The sequence below is a fragment of the Nothoprocta perdicaria genome, unplaced genomic scaffold (assembly GCF_003342845.1).
Source record: "Nothoprocta perdicaria isolate Ctin4 unplaced genomic scaffold, notPer1 scaffold_2, whole genome shotgun sequence".
In the NCBI taxonomy this organism is placed as follows: Eukaryota; Metazoa; Chordata; class Aves; order Tinamiformes; family Tinamidae; genus Nothoprocta; species Nothoprocta perdicaria.
In genome coordinates, this window is record NW_020455204.1 from 3,562,625 (window position 1) to 3,589,027 (window position 26,403).

Here is a 26,403-nt window from a genome sequence, read left to right on the forward strand (position 1 = left end):
TTAAATCATTGTCAATGCAACACTGGCACGTGTAATAATGKAGAAGCTCCTTATTGCAATCCTTGTGAAAAACAAAATAAAAAGCCAGCCAACTCCGCTTCTCATAGATTTCTGAACTGGGGACACTGAAACCGTCAATAAACTAGTTTCCTTATATGGAAGTAAAAACAGAGCCATTACAGAATTCAAACGGCAGAAGTATTGTACACCAGATTATAATGATAATATAGCAGTGTGATCGATATAGCTTACTCTAAAAGCAGATTATACAGCTTGCAATTTTGCCACCTACTCTCCAGTTCATTCACCAGCATTTGATATTTTTTCCATATTTTCTCCTTTGATTGAAATCCAGCATATCCACTCAACATTCCTGCACTTCCTGTGGAAATAACGAAGAAAACCTCAATTGTTTTTTTGTCAAAAAGCCTTAAAAAGGTTAGATTCACAGTTCAAAAAAAAAAAAAAAAMCAAAACAAAACCCCCAAAACAAAAAGAGCCCCAAACCAGAAAAGTGCTATTATCCTCACGTCTACACCTATGATATTTCAAATATTCTGCAGTATCTCTTTCACGTGTGAAGCTGTCCTCGTCGCTGCCGCATGACCTCCGCTTCTCATCCCCGGCACCATCTACACGTTAGCAGCAGCAGCCTGGATTCCCCACTCTGGCTTTCTTGCTTCCCGCAGGACAGGAGGGACAGGGAGGCGGCTGTTTCTGCTGGGAATGTAACTGAGTCCAAAAGCAAAGTGTCTTGCTGTAAGGCATGGTGCTCCGGCGGCGGCAGCGGCCTCTCCCCACAACCTCCAGCCTGGTCAGTGATGCGGCGCCCTCCAGCTCCCAATGGCAGTGGTGACTAATGAGATCCTCTGTGTCGCTTCAATGGATTTTTTGTTTTCCCCCCTCAATTAAAAAAATGTGGTTGGACTCTAGCCCTGCAAAATAAAGTCAAAACCRATTAATACCAGCAAGACACATGTCCCTGGTGATATCCATCACCTACTGGTAGGGCAGTGGCTGGAAATGGCAGCGTTATCATCAACCCGAGGGGTTCCCAAAGGGGAAGGCATTGGGAGAAGGGGATCAGGGGCCTTGTTAAAGTCTGTCTCCCACCCGTATTTGCTGCTACGGGCAAGAGCACAGGAAGGGGAACGTGCAGGTATGGAGCACGTGCTCATCCTGCCCTTGGCTGACTCTGAACACGCGCTTGGAGAACGCCATGCTCTAAAGGTGACAAACAGGCCCCAACCCCACTGGGGTTTTCCTGCCCGCCAGTGAAAGTGATTTTCTTGGAGTGTTATGGAGATGGAAGAGGTTTCACATTTTAGAAGCTGGGCCTTTTGTCTACTCTGAGAGGAAAGTCACCCAGTGCTTKCACAAGGGCACTTGTGAGTATCACTAAGATATTTGTTTGGCCATAGCCAGGGCACAAAACCTGCTGCTCCAGACATCGTGTCCCACCTGATGGAGGGCCAGCAGAGCGAGAGGAAAGGCCTGTCCAACAAGACAGCAGGAAAGAGATCAGCAGCAGCAGGAGTGAAGAAAGGCCAGTGCTATTACTAAGAAACTTGGCATCCAAYGAAGGCAGGAAACTGGCAAGCAACAAAAAGGTGCCTTTTTCTTTTTGAACAACAGAGAAGGAAGGAAAGTGAAAGYGGGAGCTGTGGCTCAGCTTTTATCACGTAACTAGAATCACCCTCAAAGCTTGCAAGGTGACTGTGTACGGCCGCCAGCTTTCCTGCAGATGGGTAGGGCTGTCTAATTCATGGAAACCTCAGGAGACATCCATAAATAGCCAAGGATCTGCTTTTCCTTAAGTCTCAGGCTAATCCTCGTAATGAGTCTAGAGGGAAAGAATGGCTGAAAGCAGAACTATACTATTCAAATTCATTCCCATGGCCTACTAGCAGAAATCTTTCACATTTCAGTTGACAATCCATCATTCAAGATATTAACTTCCTGTCTGGTTACTTGACAGGTTATTATTTAAATCAAACAGCAGTATTTAATTGCATTTCATTAAAGACATAGTGAATAATGTAAACACTGCTCTTTTTCCAAGGCATTTTCATTTGTCTGAAAGGACCCAGTTAGCGGTTAGCCACAGAGAGATTCCACCGTGATACATCTCATGCACGAGACAAGTTAATCACTTGCACCAATTACCATTAAAAGGACCTACCATGCATGCAAATTAGACCCAGGAGTCAACAGGCTGGGGTTTAATGTCACGGGCATCCACCAGATTCACCGAAGCCCTGTTACTCCTGTTAATGTTTTTCCTATTTGTGTCATTCTGCAGCACAGGATGAGGAGTTAAAAGCAAAACAGAGCGGATTAATCAAACAAAACTTCCACCAACAAGTCAGCTCAATGAAGCACAAGGGAAAATTAGTGGTAGAGAAAGAAATGAGATCAGCAGAGGCACAATACTCATGAAAGCATTTGCAATAGCCAAACGGCTGCCGTCATTCCCTGGCATCGTCACTCTCAGTTCTTGGCCACTCTTACAGATAGTTTTTGCACAGTTCACGAGCCAGAAAACCCTACAGATATATTTGTTTTACAAAACAAGAAAGACCAGCAGCTTCTCTAGCTCTCCTTATGGGGAGCAGGTTAGTGCAGACCTCCAGGTGGACTCCAGTCATTCAGGTTATCCCCATCCTCAGACCRGGAGGCAGCACAGACTATGGGATTCGCCCTGCAGAGGGGAAATGTTTCTTGGCTAGTCCCCGTGAAGGCAAAGCAGTGACCCCCTGGCCTGCTCCAGGTTCTGCTTTGCTTCAGACACGCACTAGGAGCTTGCGCAGCTTGGTGTGACATTGGGAGAAAATGTATTTGGCCACTTTAATGAATAACAAGTGGCAAAAATAAGCGCTTTTTCAATCTTCCACCTTCACTATTTTTCTTTGGAAAGGCGTATTTTCTGTCAAGCTCCTTTTGCTTGGCATTGTATTGTATTTGCTTAGTCCATTAATTCCTTAATGTATAATAGAACTGTGAGGAGGGAACTAGGAAGCTTTTCCTGTTATCTCTGGATCRGGCAGAACCATTTCTTGCCATACCAGAGCCAAAAGGAAAAGCACTGAAAAACCTGAGTATTGGCTCAATTATATTGGTTCCAAAAATAAATGAAGGGGGCACAACCTCCACCAAGGGGAAAGGTGAGATTTTGCTTCTCATCCATCTTCACTACACCTTATCACACATAACTGGATCTGGATGGGTTGGATGAAAAGGTAATTGTAGGGTTTTCTTTAATAGGCAGTATTACAAGTATAGTGTGGTTTACCTCAAGCAAAGGAATCTTAAAATGAGAAAATTTTACCACCTATTCTCCTGCAATGAGCTTTAATGCTGGTAAAAGTCTCCTAGACAACATATAGCATTATCTTTACTTATTTACAGCACAGGTCAAATGAAAAAATGGGTATAAACTGCCACTTGAAACACAGGTCAGTGTCTGAAATGAGCCCCATTAGCCCACACTGTTCACTCGGGGCCTGCTCATAAACAAGCCCATGGAGTTTGGCACTGTGGGCACTCTGGAATCACAAGCTGTCRTTTTATTAATAAGAAGACTTGTTGGACAGTCTCCAACAAGGTGCAGCTAAAACCCAGAGCTGGCAAATTGAAACAGGGAGCAGTGCTTAAAGATGTGCAGCTGGATGGAGTCGGTTTCCAGGGTATTCCTTCAGGGAAAGGTAGGACACAGCAGCTAAYGCATGACCAGACAAGTTAATATAGGCACACAGGGAGCAGGACAGCTTCCTAGTTCGTGAGCTAGGGAAAGATTCTCCTCCAAATCCTTTTTATTCCCTTGGTCAACATACTAGATTTTCCTTTCTGACTGAAGTTTAATTGTTTCCACTGAACATGAAGCATGTGCATTTTCTGATATTATCAGGGACGTGCTGAAGGTTACTGAGGACAGCTTTTTGCAGAGTAACAGTGTTTTCTATCACTGACCATTGCTTGACTGATCTTTTGTTTTCCCCTCACTAGATGCTACCTATAGATGGCGAGGGAATAAAAAAAAAAAAAAAAAAAAAAGACCCAAAAGACAAGTTTGCTTTGAGGCCAGGGACGTGACGGCCACAACACTGTTAGAAGCATTAAGCAACTTATAAAGTGATTTACTGAACAGGAACATCAATGCAACGGAAATTAGGCAAAACCCATTAAGCCACATTTGCACATAGCAACAATAAGAAGAGCTTCAGGAAGTCAGATTTTTTAAATTAGCAGGTTATCCAAATTTGCTTTTGCACAGGGCACACAAAGAGGTAAATGCAGCTCCCCCTCCCTCTCTGTGGCCTGATGCCCRCATCAGGGCTGTGACAGCTGAGACATTCACCCTGTTCCCCCGCTGCCACACACAGACCCGCGAGCTCACACCTACTGCTGATGGTGAAAACCACCAAGGACAGTGACTACTTGCAGTGACTATTCTCAGAGCAAAGCCTGAGCTGTTGCACTCTTTCAGGAGGGAATGTCCCTGGATGGAGGTGGCAGAACAATCACATTCTGTTTTTATACTCTCATCCTTTTCCAGGATTCTAGCCATCGCAGTATTTGCTTTCACAATGGAAAGGCAGCACCTTGTTTTTATTTCTAATCAGCCAAGCGATCAGTTATGAAATGGTGCCTTTCTCTTAGAAAACCCTTTACAGCCCCCTGGTGAGCAACTACCATACATTTTTTTTGTGGAGGACACCAGCCTTGCTTTTTAAGGGCACCAGTAGTTTGCAGCAATAAGTAGCAGCTCACTTTTAAAGGTTCTTTCTCTGAGGCATCCCCGGTGTTATCACTGGTCTTGAWCTTGCGCTCCTTGTCCCGGTGATCAATGGTGGAGTATCCATCTGAGAAGGAAGGAYACGAGTCAGGCACACAGCACCACTAAGAGCAACCCCAGCGCTGATGCTCATCAGTGAGGACACAGGAAATAAACTATCCCAGCTCGACGATGCTGGCAGTCTGCTTTTCACATGCTCTGAAATTTTATTTTTATCAGCTTAAAACAAAACAGAAAAGCCCTCTTTTTGTCTCGCTGCCAGATGCTGGCGCTCATTAGCGAGCAGCCCTGTTTTCATCTCAGCCGTTGCAGTTTCGTAGYGTGCCCAAGGAAAGCAGCAAGTTGTCATCTCATGCCCTCTGGCTAATGAGCTCCAAATTCATCTCAAATCTTCTGTTCCTTGCTCAGCTGCCTCATTAATTGGCTGTGTTCATTCTCYGAATGGTCCTGCAGCATGTTCCCACTCTTCCCGAGCCTGACTACTAGCAGGACACGACTGTAATTTGGAAGAGCCCTTTTCAGAGCACCAAGAGAAAGGGCCAGTTGAGTTGAAGGGGATCTTGATGCAAACCCTGCTGTGCAAGGCCCGTCTCTCAGTACAAAATAAAACCTGTTGGCAATTCTTCTCCTGACAACTAAGAAATAATATGAATACATAAKTAAAATGAGGAAGGAGAGTGTGAGAGGGCTTTGTAAAAAATACAGTTCTAATTGTTTCAGAACGTTTACTTTGACTCTTAGAACCTTTGCTGTCAGCCAATACAAATCTTATTTTCTTGATGCATCAAATTCCCCTCAATTATTGGTGACAAACAGACCTTCTCGTGCTCTGCTTTGGCAGCACTGTAATCTGAAGCAAATGACACTCAATTTTATGCTTCCCACTAGGCTTTTGTTTTTTCCCCCTGTAATTAAGGGATCATTAATGCTGTCATGTCTTGACAAAATGAATTCTTAAAATAGTCCAAAAGAAGTTTTACATAAAATACCAAAACACTCTTCTCTTGGTTTTACTGCCTGCAACACGTCACCTAAGAAAAATAAGTCATGTTTTTTTTTGTGGGATTCCAGAGGCATAAAAAGGCCCTATTTGTCCATGCAATGATCGCACATAGAGCCAGAATAACTTGCATCAAATGGTCACAGTGCAGGGCTCTAAATGAGGTATATGCTGGCTACAATCAAGCTACTTCTAAAAAAGCTGAAATATTCCTACTTGTCTTGTGAATGACAGGGTGCACAGAGCTGCCACCAGCACTCGAGTAGCTGTGTATTTAAGACAGGTGTAGTAACAGATTCCTCAACCATGCTGCCTAAAAATAACTACAGCATTTTGAGTTATACTAGTAAACAGATCTTAAAGCTCAAAAAGCTTGTGTGGCCTGTTACACAAAGATTGCTTACAGCTATTTGGTGTCAATGAAGATACCTAACATTCTYGCCTGTCCCTTCCAAACAACGGAGCAAAAACCCACCAGCTGCAGCCGCCACCCAGGCACATTCCTGGGGGAAACACAGGCCAATAATCCCCTTTCAGAGCATGGGCTGACACTGTTAATAAGTCACACAAGAATTTAAAGACTCRTTATTCATTTGGGAATCAAAAGTACACACAGGTATACATTCAATGATGGAAACACGCTGCCTCACAGAAAATCATCCTTGCAACAACTGAGGTAGCTCGATACAATGGAATATTAAGTTAAGCTCACAGAGCTCTTGGTAACAGATCACCCACGATGATGGCATTACAGAAATGCAGAACACTTTCAGAAGGAATTGACAGGATGCAAAGGGAAACCTTTAACCCACGACCAGAGAGCCATAGCTAATAAGGTGAAATACAGCAGCTGTGGCGTTTTCCAGGGAGCAAGGTCAGGAGTAACGACTGTAAGCACAAAAAGTTAAAAGAGCAGTTCTTTAACACTATTAAAAACAAAACAAACAAAAAACCCGCTTTGCCAGGAAAGCAGCAACAGGAATGTTAAATTTTTGCCAAATGCTAGGAATCTAGCAACAAAAAAACAACCCTCAGGAACTTTGGTTTTCAGATCTGTGTTCCAAGACGTTTTGCAGCCAGCTTCCCTTTGCGTGGTCTGCATGCTGACGGTGCCACACGCAGCAGCACTAAAGGGCTGCACGTTGCTAAAAACCACACGCTGCGCCACGACCATGGCGAGCTAAACAGCAGCAAAGAAAGGAGGTGCACGATTTGACCTAATAAAATGAGATATATCTCAAAGGAGTCTGCACTGGAGAAGCAATACCTCAGTGCCCCAAGGGCAGCAGCTTTCTGATGGAATTAGTGAGCATTCCCTCTTCCTCATTTCTGTTTCATTATAAAACAATTATCAGCATGAACACTGCTTCTATGGAATGAAGGAGACCTCTGCAAATTGTGTTGCTCCAGCACGTAAGTGCATTATTCTGAATTAATATAATTTGAGTTACGGACAGATTTATATCACTCAAGGGGAGCCCTTCCCATTCTGAAATGTGTTATTTTTTCCATTTCTCTATTTGTCCTTGGCATGTTTACTCCTTTCTTAACCTCCTGCTTGTTGTCTTCTGTATCCTTTCATTGAGTACCTTCCATTCACTCTGCAGTGAGGTTTTTGTGGCCATCACAAATTTACAGACTGAAGTGTACAGACCGAAGCCTCAGTTACAGTGACAAATAATTGTATGTCAAACTGCTTGATTTGGAGACATTAATATCGATATTTAAGTACAAATATTGTCAAATTGGAGGAACTAAAGCAGATTCCCAGGGGACTACACACCACCTTTATCCATCTCAAAAACAAGCTCTGCAATTTGACTTGTAGATTATCAACCACAAAGCACTTTGTCAAGACAATATTCATTCATTCCCTTTCCAGAGGAAGAAAAAATAGGCTCAGTTAAGATGCACTAAGTTAAAATCACAGCCAGGATTATTGTATATACATACTTATGTTTGATATTACTATAAAGTGCCTTTTAACTTTTTTTTTTTTGAAAAATACTAAATTCCTCTGAATCTCAGGGCTTACAGATCTGTAATACGGCATGCAGCTGCTTCAATGGCCAGAGACCAGAATGCAGGTTATGTTGGTATTTCTCCCTTATATGCAGGAGTAGTGGTGTACCTGGCACATACACTGTACATGCATCTGAATAAATAAATAAATGACACCTGATCTTTTGTAAGGTAAAATTCTCTTTCTAAATGTCAGCTTCACCCACTTGAAAGAATATCACCTACAGAACACAGCTGAACTTTCCTATGAGTGACTGTGTGCTCTATTAAAACAGRCAGGGGATTTGATCTATGACCAAATTTACCTGGGCCAAGCTCATCCATAGGTATCATATCACGACTCCCAGACTTTTCATCATCTACAAAACAGATGCATTGAAAGTATTTGTATTACACTTGCTTGTTTTAAATTGGATACAGAAATCAAGACACCTATAAAATACTGAACACAAAGACTACTGTATAAAAAWATTCAATTGCTATTTTTTTGAACAAGTTTGACTTAAGTTCTCCAGAAAGTACATACATTTTTGCATGACAAGATGTAACTACATATGTAGTACAATGTGTACCTCTCTCCCAGGGATAACAGGAATATCAGATCTGTTTGTGACCTTCTATTAGTGTTATTAGTGAGGATCTCTCTAGGCTTCTCCAGAATAAAAGGGAAAAACTAGGCAAGGGTGCAGCTTCACATGACACACAATCCAATCAGCAGCCTGCTGAGCCAACAAAAAGCTAACCCACAAAGAAAACAAATACTTTACTGTCAGATCAGCAAACTGATCCTCGTCATCCCTCTGCCTGCATCAGTTGCCAGACTGGACTGAAGACAGTGAAGCTGAGGTAGAAACAGGCAGGGAGGAGTGAGGCTGATACATCTGAAGTGATCTGAAGTTAACCCAGGTTAAGTGCAACATGACAAAGCAGACTAGACTTCTGGAAAGAAGTTTTAACATCTGATTGCTAGAAACCAGAACTAGGTTCACAAAGAATCACAGTGGAATTAAAGCTACACTGGTGTTTGTATGGGTGTGTCAAGCCTGATTAACAAGCACAGCTAGGTCTAGCTAGCATTTGAATAAAACATCTCCAATAAAAACCTGCATGACAGATAAAGCTGCACCACCAACACAGGTATTTAAAAAAGAAAAAACAATCAAAATAAACAGGACTGAGTCAATACCCGAGGGGTAAGCTAATGATGCTAAAGGCCAAGCACACAGTTTGGCCAAAGGCTGCACTTACTAGTACAAAACGTTCTCAAACATGGCTGTTTGTGTYCTAATTAGGCTTTAATTGATGTCTATTCAAAGTCTTCCTGGAAGATTTAACTGATTAGTTTGTTTTTGCATCTAATATGCAACATTGGTAGTGTGCCTTTCATGAGGAAGGAATACTATCCATATAATTAATAGAACTGATCATTTTTGGGACTGTGAGGTAAAACATACATAAGTAATATGTTTTTTCCTCTATGATATCACAGATGTGGCAAATCCAAAAAATAAGCAGGCAATCAAAAAAGTGGTAACGAGCAGAACTGACCTTGACTTTTATCCACCAGAGGCAAAGTGCTGTCGTCATAGCCAGACTTGCCAGCGGTACCTTTGGAACCCTTCGGAGCTGCAGAAACAGACTGCAAGACACAACACAGGGAGAAGAATTTGCCACTCTGGCAGATCAAACAAGAAATAAAGCAATTGCATGGGGTGAGATTATGGGATTATGTTAAACCATTCTTTAGACAATAACATAGTACTGGGGTATTTTCATACAGATTTGTTGGTGGAATCTCTCTCTTGTCATCTAGATGGCTGCGTTATTAGCCTGTAAAAGGAGTCCACCCTCTCAGAAGGAAAGGCAAAGATGTCACATCAAGAGTAGGTGGCTGCCTCAGGCCATTGGATGGAATATGTTTGGAATGAGAGAACAGAGAAAAATGTTTGCTCTTCCTCCAGCGAGTAGGGCATTYGGCTTGATGCACGGCTGCACACTTCCAAAAACAAAACAGCTACAGAGGCCACTGAGAAACATACCCAGCAAAGAGCCATGATGCTGTGAYTGAGTATAGCAGAACACACTGTTCTATGACCTGAAAGAACAAGCTCCAAGCCCCCAGTCTACTGCACATTAATTTTAAACTAAATCAGGATAAGACCTTTCCACTCAGGAATTCAACCASTACTGAGACCCAACATCTCTACCTGGAAGTGGGACTTGTTCCATCCATCCTTCTGCAGGGCATTTCGTAGCTCTTTATAACTCCAGATCATCTGAAGAACGTGAGATGCTGCTTTTGTTTCTCTGGGAGACTGGCTGATTTGCAAGATAAAAATAGAATCTTAAAGATCAAGAAATGCAAGACATTACATTTTGACTTCTTTTGCACTAAAGCAACACCCAGGAAGTACATAATGACCACTGGCCTTATAGCTGTCATAAAAATAGATTTAATTCTGCTTTGGTTTATTTGGAGTGAGAATAGCATGCAGAGGCTAGCTCTGGTATTTCTTAACAATGAACCAATGAAGTCTTCAACTATTCTCTGAAAATTTTGCTGAAAATACACTTAAACAAATAAAGTGGCTGAACTATATGTACCTCAAACTTTTTCTAAGCCAGTCAGAATACAGCTCTCAACATAACCACACAGTGGAAATTTGTCACTTCAAACTACCACCATCAGCCTCTCAGTCGGAATGGTCAGTGCACATTAACCATTTTGAGTTTAGAAAAAATGAAAGATTTTAACTGCTCTTTTAGGAATGCTGCCACAGATAAAAGGTTTCCTGCTCTAAAAAGAAAGGTCATGGCTTCACTGCAAATGACAACAGCTGAATGCAGGCATGTTGCTAAAATGAGACAAAGATAAGATGAGGCTATGATAAGACAAAGAGAAAGCATGCCCTAAGAGCACAGGAGTTTTATTCAATTTTTTTTCTTTGGCCAATTAAACCTAATAAAGGTACAGACTGATAATGTGCTTTTATTGCATGTATTAGTTGCTTTATATACAACTTTGAAGAGTCAGGATGCTTGTATGCTTTCACAAAGCAAAATATTGCTGTTCATAGTGACATTTTCATGTTTGCAGTGAGTTTTTGTGCATTTTGCTTTCAACTATCACTTACCTTGACTTGCTGATAGCTACCAACTTCTGAATGCCCTGAGTCTGGATCAGAGACCTTGCATTTTCTGAACTGTCAGTAATGATTTCATGGATAGTATTCAATACCGCAACCACTGTATCCTCTTCCAAGTTCTTTGAAGACCTCTGCTGCCTGCTGGGCAAGTTTCTTACCAGYTCACTCATGGCATAACTACCTAGATAAGGGAAAAAGATACCATTAGTCATTAGTTGGACAATTTCACCTTCCCAACMCTGAATTCTAACACTCAAGGATGTTTGCTAGGTCAAAAGATGTTTGGAACATGTTTGGAAACTCAAGACTACAGCTTTATAGTCTATTTATTACTAATTATTTCAAGATGATTTAGAGTTGATATCCAAGGGAAACTACTACATCATGAATGCTAAAAGGGATTGGGGGGGGGTGGGGAGAAAGAGTTTTCAGTCTATATTGAGAATTTTACAGCCAGCATCTGTCATACTTTGCAGTGCCTAAGGCAAAAAGTATCCAGTAGCTGCAGCTAGTGACACATATTCATGCTAATACATGCACACAGTTTACTCAACTTAGCCTTATAATAGGCCTTCTGGGGCAAGCAGTGCAGCCATGCATCCATTAACCTTCCCCCAGCAAAGGTAAGAGCATTTCCTCCTGGGTGCAGTTAGCCTTCACAGGATGTAGGACTGCAGAAAAACCAAGGMGTCCAGAGTTTATCACTCCCAGGGGTCTGTCTGTACCTCTTGCCCAGCTACACCTCTGAACTATTAAAAAAGAAAGCTGGCATACTGAGGCAAAATTGCAGCTTGTTATTTATTAGTATCAGCTTGGATGGTGGCCTTAAAACATGGAAGGAATACTTCCTGACCTGACAAGGTTATAGTTTAAGCAAGTACCTCAGTTAAACACAGAGGCAACCAGAGAAAACTCCACTCACAGCTGAACCTTTCTGATTCCCACTTACCTGTAGGTGAATGCACCTTTATCCCCTTAACCGAGAGCTACTGAGCACTGTGGAAAAATCGTGTTAGAAGGAGGARTATCTCAACTCCAAGTTGCCAAGTGTCAAGCTTCTACAGCAGCTATGCTGCAGAACAATGAGATGGAAAGGAGGAATTCCTTCCCACCAATTTGCAATCTTAAGAATTCTATGAATTCACTGGTGGCAAAAGGGGACAGCTCCACATCCAGGTCCACTGTGTTTCCCTCATATAGGTCAGCATGGCAAGAAGCGGATTGCAGCTCCAATCCACATGGGAGCCACCTCTCTGAAATCTCTGAATGTGACCAGAGACCCATGTGCCWTGTCAGTCAAAGCTTAAAGGAAGGCAAGCAGCCTCTTAGCAACCCACCGGACCCTCAGCATGCCCGTACATCCTTTCTGCAGAGATGTACATGTTTTTACTCTTGAGTTGCAGATTTCCCTCAARCTGTTGTTTGTTGGAAAGGGTTGAAAACACAGAGATGGCAACCCTCCGGTTGCTGACTATACAGAGCAGTCTTAGATACTGCTGATGGAAACTGCATACGAAAGGAACCCTGTGCTCAGGACAGGAAACTTGGGATCTCTCCCATGTATCAAACCAGTAAGAAATGACCAKAAGATACCTATAAGATCTTTGTTGCGACGATCCATGGAAAGGTTTCTCAGGGCAATCGACACAGCCCTCACGACCTTGTCGGAGTCRGACTGGAGCAGCTCCACGAGCACCGGCAAGCCCCTCTCCTTCCGCACCGTGGCACGGATGTACGTGGACCACTGATGAGGACACACAAGGCAAAAGAAACAACAGAAAGCTTTGTGAATTCACACACCCACCCTTCCCTTGCTCCAGGCACTTCTTTCAGTGTTGTAATTCTTTCTTTTCTGCAAAAGATCTGCCAGTATGTTTGGTTCACACCTCACTGAGAACAAGCYTCCCTCTGGATTAGACAAGAGATCACTTGCAAGGAACCATGAGGCTTCTAAATATGTTATCTTCCCCCACCTGTAGTTACATGCCTTTTCCCCACCCTGTTCCATGACTGACTTTAAAATACACTCCATTCAGGAGAGCTGTGAAGCACCACCCAGCTGCCCCCCAGGCTGCCGTTCAGGCGGGTGCAGGGCAGCAGGGCTCCCTTCGGGAGGGCTCCAGCAACGAGGGGGATGCTGCACAGAGGAAAGCAGCGACACTCCACAAGGCACTTTCCTAAGAAACCTGACAATCCAATGAAGTAAATATCTAGGACGCTTAAATATCTAACAAAAGGCTTTGCTGAATGAATGCAGCAATGGTTAAGTAGCTTAAGTATTAAAACCTGCTTAAGTTAAAGCTGTCCTGAGTTCAGTGACACTCCTGCTGCATAAACACCATCTGTCCAGATGATGCAAAGCATCTCAAGTAGGGAAATAAAATGGAAATAACTGCTTGGGGTTCCCACATCCCCCCGCTTGCACAAAGAGAAGCAAATRCAAAATAACAGTGAACTTACAATAGCATGTAGCTTTGTTTTTATCTAGCAAGAAGAAACAAGAGACAGACTAAAGAGAAGACAGCACTCACTGTCCAGTTCCCAGCGCTGAGGTTCTGCAAAGCCCCGGCTGCAGCTTCCAGAGTGTTAAAATTCTGACTTTCCGTGAGGATGGAGAGGTATAGGCGAACCACGTCTGGCTGGTACAGTAATTCAAAGCCTGCCGGTGGGAGAAGAGAACAAGGAGGACAGAAACAAGAGAAGAGAAGACAACGTATGAGTGAACACATAGCAAACCTTTACTTAACGACATATGAGAACAGCTGAGGAAGCTACACCACAGAAAGGAGGATTTCTGCCATGTTCAGGGCATTTTGGCCACACCTGTTAAAAGCAGAGCACACAGGAATTCTCCCAGAGCACTGGTGAATTCAGTGTGCACTGAAGCTCCATTTGCTGATGTTAAGGTTGATGGTTTTCTATCTGCTAAAACCTGTGCTCTGCTATAAGCSCAACTATCAGGCTGAATATGTGCATGTAATCAAAAGGTGACAAGAGAGAACGGCTGTTTACAGGAATATCCACTTTTCCTTTTCTGACTTTGTGCAAAGTCAACTATCATTCCTTTTCCTTTTTTCTTTCTTTCTCCCTYCATTCAAAATCATTTCAACAGCTTTACAGACACCAACAATACTGCCAAAGAGAACGATGCATCCTTGCCAAAGGATGCGAGATGCCAGGGCTCCTCATGTGCCTGAGCCGTAGCTGCAGAGAGAAACACTGACTCCAATGGGCAAACAGGCCCGTGTCCTATCGCTGCCGCGTGCCGCGCGGTGCCACATCAAGAGAGCAGCCCCAGAGCCAGCGCTTCAGCTCTGCGCTTCAAGCACGACAGGAATGAAAACCATCCCCAGCTCTGCCCAGCACCTCCTTTTGTGCTGCGGAGCGAGTTACTGACAGCGGCCTCTGCGTCTCAAATTCCTCATCTAAGGGATTACGACTTATCCATCAACCCATAGTACAGGAGGATCCCATTTGGGACAAGGGGTCCACTGTCCTAGAGATGATACAACAGGAAGGCAKTAGGTATCCACACCGCTCTGTCATGCCAGTTCATTTCACTGATTTTGTATCACTGTATTTTGAAAGGGAATGATGGATTTTTTTTTCCATGAGTGTACTACTACTCTACATTATCTTTAGGCTACACAGTATTATTACAGGGAGCTAAGTGATGGGCTTTTATAGAGCATGGCCCTATTCTGTCATCATAACTTTTCAAGTTAGTGGCAAGTTGTTGCACATTTTGAAGCAATTTTATCTTTTTTCCCTGCTGAATGTGGCATGACACATTGCATTAATTAGTGAGGAAAGGCAAGCACCCCATAAACAACTTGCCAGTCACATAAAAATCTCCAAGTTCGTGGTGCTGTTCAGATTATGTCAGTGAAAAGTTAATTCTCCCAAAGTGTTTTAGGAGTGTAGAAAGGCACAATCTGTAGTAAACATGGACTCATCAGCAATCACTGTAGCTGGAAAACATTTCTGGGTTAATGGCTTTTGGGGAGTTTGCAAAAAGCAAAACTCAGCAGACATGATCTGGAAAAGTATTACTAGAAAAAAAAAGTCATGAAAGAAAATGTGAGGATGTGAATGAGCTGGGGGCACAAGGAAATTTGAGGGTTATCTTGTGCAGAATAATTTTTCTGTGTTTGTACGCATGCAAAAAAAATCTTCCATAAAATAGGGTACTATCCTGAAAGAATGACATAATTCAAAGCAAGCTTTCTACTGGCAAGACAGAAAGCCCACACACCCACATCAAAACCCTCCACATCACCCGTTCCTCACATTTTGCAGCACACAACACAGATTGACTTTCAGACTTAGCACAGACCTAGACCCAAGCAAACTGAACAATGAAATCCCATCAAATGGGGACTTTCTTGAAAAAGTCTCTGTCGTGAGAGTATAAAAGGTGCTGTTAACTGAAAGCCTTACACTTCACGTACTAACATTTTCTGTACTTTTTGTAATAGTTATTGTCAGGAGACTACACGAGCCAAGATCTCAGAACTCAAAATGCAAGACCTTGTATAAAACCAGGCCATTAACACAGGGCCACGTTAACCCCTGGATACACTGTGCTTATTTGTCCCATTGAACCAAGAAAAGGGATTTTGCCTGCAAGCTGATGTGTGCATGAGGATGCATGAGCTCTGATATTAACCTTCCCTGTTGAACAGCTCCCACGCATCCCAGCACRCTTGCATGCTTCTCAAACAACCAAATAATTAACCTGCCCCATGTCTGTGGCCGGTTTTATTGCCATCACTTGCTTGTTACATGACACTGCAGATCTGTGCAAGCCACAACAGATGGCAAGTCCCACAGGCATCCTGCCAATCTATTCCACCTTCTTGCCTCTTCTCCAATGTCTTCGCCTTGCGCTGGGATCACTGCCCTCTATATCAAGTGTTGAAAAAAGATTGCAGTTATTTAATACGTGAAGCATAAACACTGGTATAGTTTTTCTCCATGTCACAAAAAGAAATCTGTGATTATTTGACTGCAATATGACCTTCAGATCACATTTTTCCTTTGCCAATTCATAAAGTGGATTGGCAAGCTAAGAATAGCTCAAGATAAAACGCCACTACCTGGTAATAAGCACTTGCTATTCCTCTTCCTTAACACTAAAAGTCAAAAAAATCTCTTGGGATGGTTTATCAGAATTTTGACACTACTGTTTTAATTAAGTTTTACTGAAATGTAAATAAGATTGGCCAAGAAGATGAAGGTTCCTAAACAGGGAACATTGGTCTAGGACATGTATCACAAGATCACACCTGCATTTGAACTCAGACAATGTGTTTGAACAGGTAGAAATTCTTTAGTTAATCTTCTCTGATGGTCTTGTTTTTAATAATACCTTTAGCAATAATACCTTTACTTGGAACCAGCCCCACACATCAACCGTCCGCTGTTTAAGAGCAGTCTACAATTTGTCCTTCTGCGCAGTCTATATTTTGTTCTTCAYGGCCTGGACATGTCTGCCTTAATCTCAGAGTCCCACCATGGCAGCACTTCTAACCAAGCCCAGCTCTACCAGCAAATGGAGGGCAGAAATTGCTAAAACCGAGTAATGAGAATGTCCCTCATGGAGGGCTGCTCATTAGCAGAGATGAGAACCCAAACCTAAGAATGTTACTGCCGCACCTGAGGGTTTTTACTCCTGACTGATAACAAGCTGACACTTTAAATAAACATTATAGCCCCTTAAAAGGAAAGAAACAAGTTTCATATTTTCTCCATTGGCCTTCTGTCCTACAGAATCCATTTTTCTATTTATAGGATGTAATCTGTCTGAATTATAAATTTCCTTCCAGTATTATTGTGCAGAGGCCTCACATTTTCCATGAGCGTTTTATGCACATTCCTGGGAAGCACAGCTGGTCTCACCTCCAYTAAGCACCTGCTTCGCTTCTAAACTGACTTCCTTAATTTCAAGATCATCCTAATTATTTTTTTCAGGTAATGCTGCTTTTGTGCAAGATGTGGCTAATTGCTTATATCCATTTTTTAAATGGAAGTGGAAAAAAAAGAGAGTCATTAGTAATTAGCAATACATCAACCAAACAAAAAACCCCACTGTTCTTTTCTTTGGAAAGCTGTTTTAATTATAGTCTGGATTTAGCAATGTCTGGACTTTTCCATAGGTTACAGAACTGTGCTGAGTTAGAATCTATACCACTTCCTTCTGTAAAAGCCTGGGTATCAGTTGTTGCTTTTTAACTAAGAAAAAAAGAAAAAGGCAAACAAATCTACTATATTTGCTTTGGCCTTTTAGAGATACGGAAAATGCCTTTGGTGTTGATGCAATTGAGAGCGTCAGGCTTTCTGCAGCCTCTGAAGCATCCCCCAACCACCAGCATGGCCATGGAGGGAGATCTTTCACAAGCCCCATTCTCACCACCGTGCCCAGGCCTCATCTTTGGGCAATCAAGGACAGCTAATTGCKGCTTTGCATCAGAGTTGCTCAAACCTGGCCAGGGAATTAGGCCTGTGTGAAGTTCACACTCTGAAGGTGCCAAGTGGATTATCCTCTGTTTGCCCACAGGACAGCAACAGCCCAGACAGCAATTTCAAGCTCGCATGGAGAAGGGCCGAGGAATTAATGGTGGTGATTCACTGTGCACAACCCGTGTGGCCCTCGGTCTCTGTGCCGAGCGCGATGAGCAGCTCCCGCCTCGACTCCTCCACAAACCTGCTCCTTTCCTCTTGGCAATGCTGATACAGCCTGTGCTTAGCTACACGCTGGCAATAACAAAATACTGCACCAGGTGCCTTTACCTGATAYGCCTGCCTAATCCCAGACTCTGACAACTCTCTTTGGAGCAAGGCTGCCAGATCTATTCCCCYGCACCACTCCTACCACCTGAGGGTTCATTCTTCCCTTGAAGTCTATGAGCTCTGCTGCTGCACGAGGGACGAGCAGCTTCCTCATCTCTCCTTACAGAAACCCTCACTGAAGCTCTGGCAGGYTCTTTTATAAAGAAACTCATTTCATACATCGCTGACAGGATGTTGGCAATGCAATGAGGGGAAAGAAAAAGTCCATTAGCCCTAGAAAAATAAAATCACCAAAACTGTGAGAGCTGCTTATTCTTGCCTTGCCTGTGGGCACGTTCACATCAGGGTTCTCGTTCAGATGACTTCCAAAGCCAGTTCCCCACCTGCCCCCACCTGGTGCACTTGGCTTCCCACCCCAGAGCAGAGCACACATCAACCAGGCTCCTTTAGGATGAAGCCAACAGGGGCACCAGGGACATGGGACATTCCCGGCTCGAGTCACGGATGCAASGAGAGCCAGACCAGCCTAGACGAARGCTCCYGACATTCRYGGTCTGGCAGCCGGGCCCAGGGTCCGGCTTCACAGAGCGCTGGTGCTTGCCAAGGCGGCCACATCAAGCGCGGGATGTGACAGTCACCAGCAGATGGAGCGAGAGGAGCCCGCACGGCCCCTGCTCACAAAGTCATGGGCTACCGAGCTCTGCGGCTCCCAGCACCCGGGAAGCTGGGAGCCGAGAGGAAGGAAAGAAACAGAGAGAAAGAAAGCCAAGAACTCAGCAATAAGTGACCAAACAAGGGCCTGGTGGGTCTTGGACTCCTGCCCATTTCACCAAAGGGCTGGAAACTTCAGAGCAAATTGTCTAGTTCCCCACTGCAAACCAAGCTGCTGCACCTGGGTGCACAGCTCTTCCCTGCAGGAACAGTCTCAGAACGCGGCAGCGCCCGGCAGCTCAGCCTCTGCCCCAGGCCGGCCTCGGCCTCCGCTGGTTGCGGCACACAGGAGAAAAACCTCGTAGCATGGGGTGCTTTTCAGCTCACTTTATAAAAACAGTAACCAAGTCCTTTAAAAAAAAAAAAAGAAAGAAAGAAAGCAAAAAAAAAAAGGCCCTTTGGCTCCATCCCCTCTCACACTGTGCTTCAGCACTGGGTGCACAAAGCAGGAGCGCAGACAGAGCCGGCCCCAAGTGCCAAACGCCAGCAGCGATCGACGGCAAACGCAGCTCAGCTCCACAGGGAGCTCCATGGGTCACAGCGGAGGGACAGCCAACCTCTGCAGCGGGAGAAGGGGAAAGAGGGGCCGGGTTTYGAGCAGTCTCTGCAGCTCCTGCCTCGAGTCGCCCTGCCCGGYGTTACACCTACTGCAGAGATTCAAATCAGGAGTGCTGCCTTCAACACTGAGTGGGAGCTGGAACAGAGCTGCCTTTGAGGAGYGCTGAAAAGAGGAGCCAGAATAGCACAGGGCACACAAGACTCCAACCAGGCACGTGGGAAGGCCTGAGAGGGGGGGGGTTCTATTTAGAAAACACACGCCAGTCTGTGACCCTTCCAACTCGTCTCCTACACTGCACAGAAGTTCTAAAATTACCCCAGCTCTCCCCAGTTTTCCACCTATTCCCTTGGTGGGAGAAGCGGCAGCTCACTAGGGAGGGACAAACACAGCCCTCTTGTCCCCCAAGGAAGGGATGCTCCAGGGAAGTCAGCAGCCCTGTGAGGCAGGAGGCACCAGGGGCCGGCATAGCTGCAGCCCAGGCAAGGGGGCAGTGAGGGAAGGAAACCGGAGAGAGCATGGCCACGTGGGGGGAAACAAGGACGCCTGGAAAAGCAAAGTGCCTCTTGCTCTTGCCATTATCCTTTACATTCCCCGAGCTGTCACTGGGATAGCTCCTCTTACGGAGAGTGTTTTGTAAGAACACGTCTGGATTGGTTATATTCTGCTTCAGATTCAAAGAATATGTAATTTAACAGAGAGACGGCCCAATTAAACACAACCCATTGACCTTGTGCGAGCTCCAGCACTTCTGCTCTCTGCGAGCAGGCGTTTTAAAGCTCGCACAGCGCTCTCCTTCCAAATGACCTGCAAGCTGCACTTCTTCCAACAGCATCTGACACGCTGCCCACTAACAAAGGCTCCTCTCAAGTACACGCAGCTAAATCTCCTGGCAACTGGAGATATTTAGTTAACAACCTCCTCTCCCCTGTTCACTAATCRGTAGCGACGGCTCTGGAGGACCAGCACTTAATCAGGATCTCAGTAGTGATCGCTGATAACTGGAGTGTTACCCGGCCTCTGAGCGTGGAAGGGGAGTGTGAGGTGCCACAGGGCTGGGGGAGAGGGCAGGAAGCACCCAGGAATAGAGGCTGGTGCAGCACAGGGCTGCCCTGCAGAGAGGGCAGAGCCAGCAAGTGACTTAGGGCACACGGTAGCATTCACAGGTCACCTGCATTGGGGTGGTGGGTTGGTTGTTTTGGGAAACACCAYTGATGTCAAACACCATTGACACCAACAACTTAACCTGCTTTGGATCCAAGTCACTGAGCCCTTTGGCTGAATGACTGAAAGAGATGGTTCATGTTAAGTTTATCTCCTCCCCCATGGTCCCAAAAGATTCACATCTGACTGTGTATTCTTTAAGCACAGTGCATAAAATATGAGCGTCTGCTTCTTGCCCGTTGCTCTGATGCAAAGCTATTTTTATTTACTTGTTTTCAGTTATCATTGAGAAATATTTTGCTTTAAGAACAGRACARACAGGTTCTTCCCAAAGCAAATCTGTTTTKAAATGTGTCCCATTATGTAACATTCTCTCTTTTCTTCACCCCACGCTCCCCTTGAAGTCTCCTCTTTATGGGCTACATCTCAGTCTTACCTGYTGCCTCCAGGAAAGCTGCTTCCTGAGGCCTTTGGGTTGGACATGCGCCTCTGACAGTTGATGGCAGGAGGACAGTGGCCACAGGGATGATGCAAATGGCATCGGGGTCTTCCTAAACAGAGCAGCTTGAAMCATGCATGAGATCAATATCAAACAGGTCACCCATCACACGCTTCCCTTGGAGGAAAAACCTGTTTCTGGAGGCTGCTAGGTATCAGGAACAYAAGGGCAACTACCTGAGCGAAGCCCAACGCCCACACGTTCAGATCTCGATGCTGCTGCTGACCAGGACTGTTTCTGACACGCTTGTTCCCATATCACTGCCACGGTCCAGCATTACACTTGAATGATTTTGGTTTTTTTTTTTTCCTCCCTAAAAGGACTCAGATGGCAGAGCCTGGTAAGTGCCCGCATGCCTCCAGGGTGTCTCCTTGTGTGTGGTACAACACAGCTCCGTTTTGGCACCCCTCCTGTTCAGTTACAGCAATTGCAGAGACTGCAAAATCCACGCCAGAAAGCAGCAGCTGGCCCAGCCCATCTGGCTTCTGGTGCTGGAGCCAGTTACAGGAGCAGAAAMCTGGGAAGCTCGGGGAGGTATCACCATACTGTGCTCCGCACTCTTAAGCACGAGCCAAGAACAAGTGAAGACACCATGATAATCAAAACTCACTGTGCAGAGACAGCTCCCTACCTGCAACTCCAAAGTGACAGTAATCAGTCAGTGCTGAAGAAAAACCTCCTTTGAAACAGGCAGTGTGGAACTGATCCCACTTCTTAAGGATTTTTTTTTTACTGGAAGATTCTCTGGACTGAAATTTGCTCACTCCGTGCCTTGGTAGGGCTTGAATTCACTGGTTCTCAGAACATAATAGGAGCCTTTGCTATTTAACCAAGCTTTCCCCAAAGGAGAAAAAGGAATAGAGGGATGTTTGGCAGACTCAATGAGGACTGGGAAATTGAGGAAAATTGTTCCTTTTCACATTACATAAACAAATGCGACTTGACTATTGTACATGGGTGTATGCATGCCAGAACATGTGCGTTTATGGGGACTTTTCTTCAAACTTGAAAACAAGAAAAAACAGGATAAAAATATTTTTTCTTAAAAAAAGCAACAGATGGGCCTCGGAATTCACACACAGCTCAGCACAAACCTGCTACCGCTCTTGTGATCACCACTGCCACATCAGCTGAACAGAACTGAGTGCAAGACGCAGCATCTTCCCTGGCCTCCCAGGGAATTGTCCAGTCCAACTGTCAGAACTGAGCTTACCGAGTAAGCTGCAGTTCTTCCAGAGAGACGCTGAGTGATTCTCTAAAACACCACCCAGAAAAATCACACCACAGTTATGTCCACTAATAAAATACAATGTGCTGTTTATAGCATCTGCCCGGCATGTTCAAGAGCTTCAAAACACAAAAATGTCTCAGAACTGGAGTCACCACCGCARATCAAGGAGACTCCTTCCTTTTCTTCCTTTCAGTTGAGGCTGCTTGGTCCTACCATTTTCTCTCCTCTGTTCATTTGAGTGTTTAGCTAAGGCTCAAGTGTTTCTATAATCTCACTTTTTGGCCTCCAGCCCCTGTCAAAATCAACTTTGTGGCTCCAGATGCTAATCAGCTGCTTTGACTCTAGGAAGCTAATGAGCTTTTAGCTTCCTCCCAGCCCAGTAGGAGAAACTTGTCTGCAGAGAAATGTTTACTGCAAAAGGAATCATATATTAATCCTTGGCTCCAGATGCCACTTAAGTAAATCAATTTTATTAAAAAGATTCTGACATTATTCAGAACTGTTTAGATGTTGAACAGCTTTATATACTTACTGTCAGAAGATCCCAGCAAGCAGGCTCGCATACAAAAAGGGTAGAAAGACATGGAAAGATGGAGGGAAGACAGCAAAGAAAAAAAATATATGGTCTTGTTTGCTTGGCTGGAATACTCATATACCTTAAGATGTTAAGYACCAAATTATGCAAGAAAGGTGGGGGAAAAAAAAAACACAGAAAAGCCTCGCTCACCTCTGTGCACCTCAAGTTCCCCACTGCTCTGCCCTGATGGGTGGCCACGGGGCCAGATTATGGAGGAAACAGGTAGCCCCACGCGGGCCAGCACCGCCAGGCTCTGCCCACTCCAGCCCCTCCGCAGGGGGAGCTCAGGAAGGCAGCGGCTCTTCCAGGCTCGTGCGGAGCCGCGCTTGGAAACCAACCTGGCAGCTTCTCCTGGGTGGTTTGTGCTTYACAAGAACCTCCTTGCTTCTGTACTTCTGCTTCATGACTTTCCTCTATGGTCTCAAACAGCAGCAAGTCATTACACGGGGTTTGGGGATTCACATAAGTAATTCAGCTGCTTGGTACTTCTGCTTAAGGCAGTGAAGGGTGGCAACAGCTCCTCACTTTCTGCTGTAAGAGTTGGAAGGATAAATCTGTCTGTTCACCAGTGGATGCATCTTCAATCTGTCTGTTCAGCAGTGGACTCAGCTGGCTGATGTGCAGGATTTGGAAAAGACTTGCTTGTTAGAATTTAACTATTAAGCAAACCCTTGCTGGGCTGCACAAATCTTTAGGTCGTACACGCCTTCACCAATAGATACTATCAATAAACCTGCAGGGAAGCACTCTCCTGGAAGCAGCCCTCATTTAATTCACTAAATGGCATTAGGTCTTACGCACCTACATTCACATTTTCTCATTAAAACCCAAGGACACTGCAATGCAAGTAACACCTTGGCCATCCTTGACACCCACCTCTGCTCCTAGACTTCCGTAAGGTGAATCTTCTGCTCTGCTGTGATCACTAGCTGGTTTTACGACTCAGCACATGAAGTAACCCCAAAGGGCAGTGGGAGCTCTGCACTTGCAAGAAATGCAGATGTCAGTGCCCAAAGTGCTCAAAGGTCATTGGGACACATTGACTACAGCAGATTAATTCACTTGATCTTTTCTTATCCCTGTCCTTTCACATTTCTAGCTGCAAATGTTCTTCTCATCATTTTCAAGCTCACAGCAGAACAAGATGCAATTATATGCTCAGTCACAATTACAGCTTGGAGGGTGGTGATTTTAGAGGTCTCAAAACAGAATCATTAGATCAAATATTCTTTTTGGCTTTATATTACACGGACATGAAGGACTGATGCTCCCAAATGGAGTGGGTTTGCTACTGGGCTTGTTAGCATGAGGTAGCAAGAAAAATATTGGCTTAGGAATCAGGAAGCCTCATCGTTGTTGCCAGTTCTGCAGCAGATACGCAGCGTAGCTCTGCACAGCTCACTTGAGTCTGTCCCCACTTCCTCGCCACGTTATTTCTGTCCTGCCTATCTGGATTTTGCAGTTCAGGGAGACTGTCGCAGTGGGTCAGGTGCTTGCACTTGACTCACATCCATTGGTGAAGTTAGAGAGCAGGAACCTGCTCTAAAGCAGTCCTGCAAAGCAGGACAGCAGTGTGTTCAGTAAAGTAAGGTGATAACAAGGCCTGCAAAATACAACTAAACTGGACATGAGGGGGAGAGGCTGCTCCTTCCACCTCCTCCTTCTGGACAGGTGTGAACCATGCTCCATTCCTGAACATGCAAATACCCTTTCATGCTATTATGAGCATCCAAAGCATTAAGACACATACACACAAAAATAAAATAAAATAAATAAAAAGATCAGGCCTGAGATGCAGACATAAAAAACATTAATTTCTACCACATATGGATGAACACTCACAATGACGACCTGAAAACATCTGTATCAGCAATTGAGCTCGTTTTGTGTTCAAGACAAATAACAGTTGGGCTGACACCGCTTTCCAAACCTTGCAGAGGGAAGGGTTTTTGTTTTTGTTAATTAAAATAAAATAAAATAAAATAAAATAAAATAAAATAAAATAAAATAAAATAAAATAAAATAAAATAAAATAAAATAAAATAAAATAAAATAAAATNAAAATAAAATAAAATAAAATAAAATAAAATAAAATAAAATAAAATAAAATAAAATAAAATAAAATAAAATAAAATAAAATAAAATAAAATAAAATCTTGACAGAAACTATGTCAATGTAAAATGCCTGCCTCAGTCCAAGGTCATTTTTCTTCCATCCACAGCTAGAAGTATATGGCACATTAAGCCATATCATTCCCCTGTCATGATGGAGGACAGGGGGAGCTTTTAAGCCTGTGAAGAGCTCTCAGAAATAAATATGGCTTAGAGAGCAGCTTTCACGATATCTCAAAATAGTTTACAAAGTAATGAGTCAAATAACAGAAGTGCAGCAGCCATGTAGGGAAACGCACTAGATATTAATGCTGAGAAAACAGACATTTTAATTTTTCTGATTTGTCCCTACAGAACACATCTGCAGCTTTAGTCTGACTAATGAGCATCAGTAACTTTAGCAATTAAGATGCAGAGGTTATCTGGCATTCCAGTTTATATTAATTTTCAGATTAACTTCATGATTAAAGCTCTCCATTAACATTAATAAAAACTGTTCAAACTTGAGTGGAAAAATGCTAGACCTTGCTGTATGCAGTGCTCTTCTCTGGGCTGCAGTATAAGGAAGGCCCTCCCTCCCTGCCTGCTCTCTAGTCCCTCCATTTATAATTAGCTCACAAAAATCACACAGCTATTCTATTTTTGTTGCCCCTTCATCTCCCCCATCATTAGCCACTTCAAGCACACTCTCCAAGAGTGATTAACAGAGCATTGTGAAGACTCCATCATTTACTGTGCTGGCACCTGAGCAAGAACTGACTACATGTAAAACTATATTTGCTTTAGAAGTCATACCTTGAAAAATCAACAGGACATCAACCTAGGGTGGGTTTCACACACGTGCTCCTTGCCCAAGCTCCAATGGTCCGTGGGTTCTCCTTTTTCCTATCCGAGTCACCTATCCAGTCCCTATGGATGGTGCTGGTTTTGGAAAGCCAAGTAAAAGCTGCGCTCTGTGCAAGACCAGATTTTTGTTTGCAGATAATCAATTGGTTAACAAGGTCTGGGAGGACAACTAGTTTGAAAGGGCCATATAAGGTCCCCTGGTTCAGCCCCTGCTCAATACTGAATTTGGACCAAGTTGCTTAGGGCTTTGTCCAGTCACATCATGAAACCCTTCAAAGACAGGGAATCAAACCTCTCTGGGCACCCTGCTCCAGTGCTTCGTCAGGGGACATTAGCCTGCATTTTTGAGCGCAGCAGAGTATTAGCCAAGACGGTCACACTATCCCAGACTGAAGATTTAGGTAGGATTTGAGAGCTGTCAGTCTAGGGATGAGTTTCAAAAGCATCTGAGTCACGTAGGCCTCCGAGAAAGCTACCCATATTCCTGCTATTCCTAAGGGCAAAGGCTTCACAGCACACACCCGGAGCTATAACTACTTCCTTCACTTATTCTGGAAATCTAGCAAGGGATTTAAATCAACATTATACCATTTTTCCGCCTCAGCTGTTCTGAAACTTTCTGCTGTTCTTTCAACTCGTCGAGCAGCTGCGTCAGCAGAGCTTTACTGCGGCGCTTTTGATGGACACCAGAGACAACCGTGATTTTGAGCAACAAAGTTTTTGTAATTGATTTTGACGTGAAATTTCAGCTCCAAATTCTGACAGAAGCAGAGCTCTTCTTCCCTGCCCTCTGTGCTAATGCTGGCTGGACCATCAGGAGAACTTTCTGAGCCTCATTCCTCTTCAAAGTCTCATCTCATTTTCTATACTTATACTGAAAAAACGGGGGGGGGGAAGCCTAAGAGCTTTATAGCTGTTGTTTCTTAAGTGAAACTGTGTAGCAGTGACATGG

The 26,403-nt window shown here is 44.1% G+C and overlaps 1 protein-coding gene across 2 annotated transcripts in view; it reads right to left on the reverse strand.

The window, feature by feature from the left end:
* Positions 1-474: 474 nt before the first annotated feature.
* Positions 475-26,403, reverse strand: part of ARVCF (ARVCF, delta catenin family member) — a 78,347-nt gene continuing 52,418 nt past the window's right edge. Inside the window, exons 8-16 of one of the 2 annotated variants that reach the window (XM_026037804.1) lie at positions 13,495-13,622; positions 12,557-12,707; positions 10,952-11,144; positions 10,025-10,136; positions 9,366-9,456; positions 8,123-8,176; positions 4,771-4,862; positions 2,183-2,296; positions 475-935 (exon numbers count right to left, since the gene is read on the reverse strand). In XM_026037804.1, coding sequence (XP_025893589.1) covers positions 2,195-2,296; positions 4,771-4,862; positions 8,123-8,176; positions 9,366-9,456; positions 10,025-10,136; positions 10,952-11,144; positions 12,557-12,707; positions 13,495-13,622 — 923 coding nt within the window. In that variant the 3' untranslated portion in view covers positions 475-935; positions 2,183-2,194. The remainder of the gene's footprint in view (positions 936-2,182; positions 2,297-4,770; positions 4,863-8,122; positions 8,177-9,365; positions 9,457-10,024; positions 10,137-10,951; positions 11,145-12,556; positions 12,708-13,494; positions 13,623-26,403) is intronic. The other variant, XM_026037805.1, reaches the window with a different exon arrangement.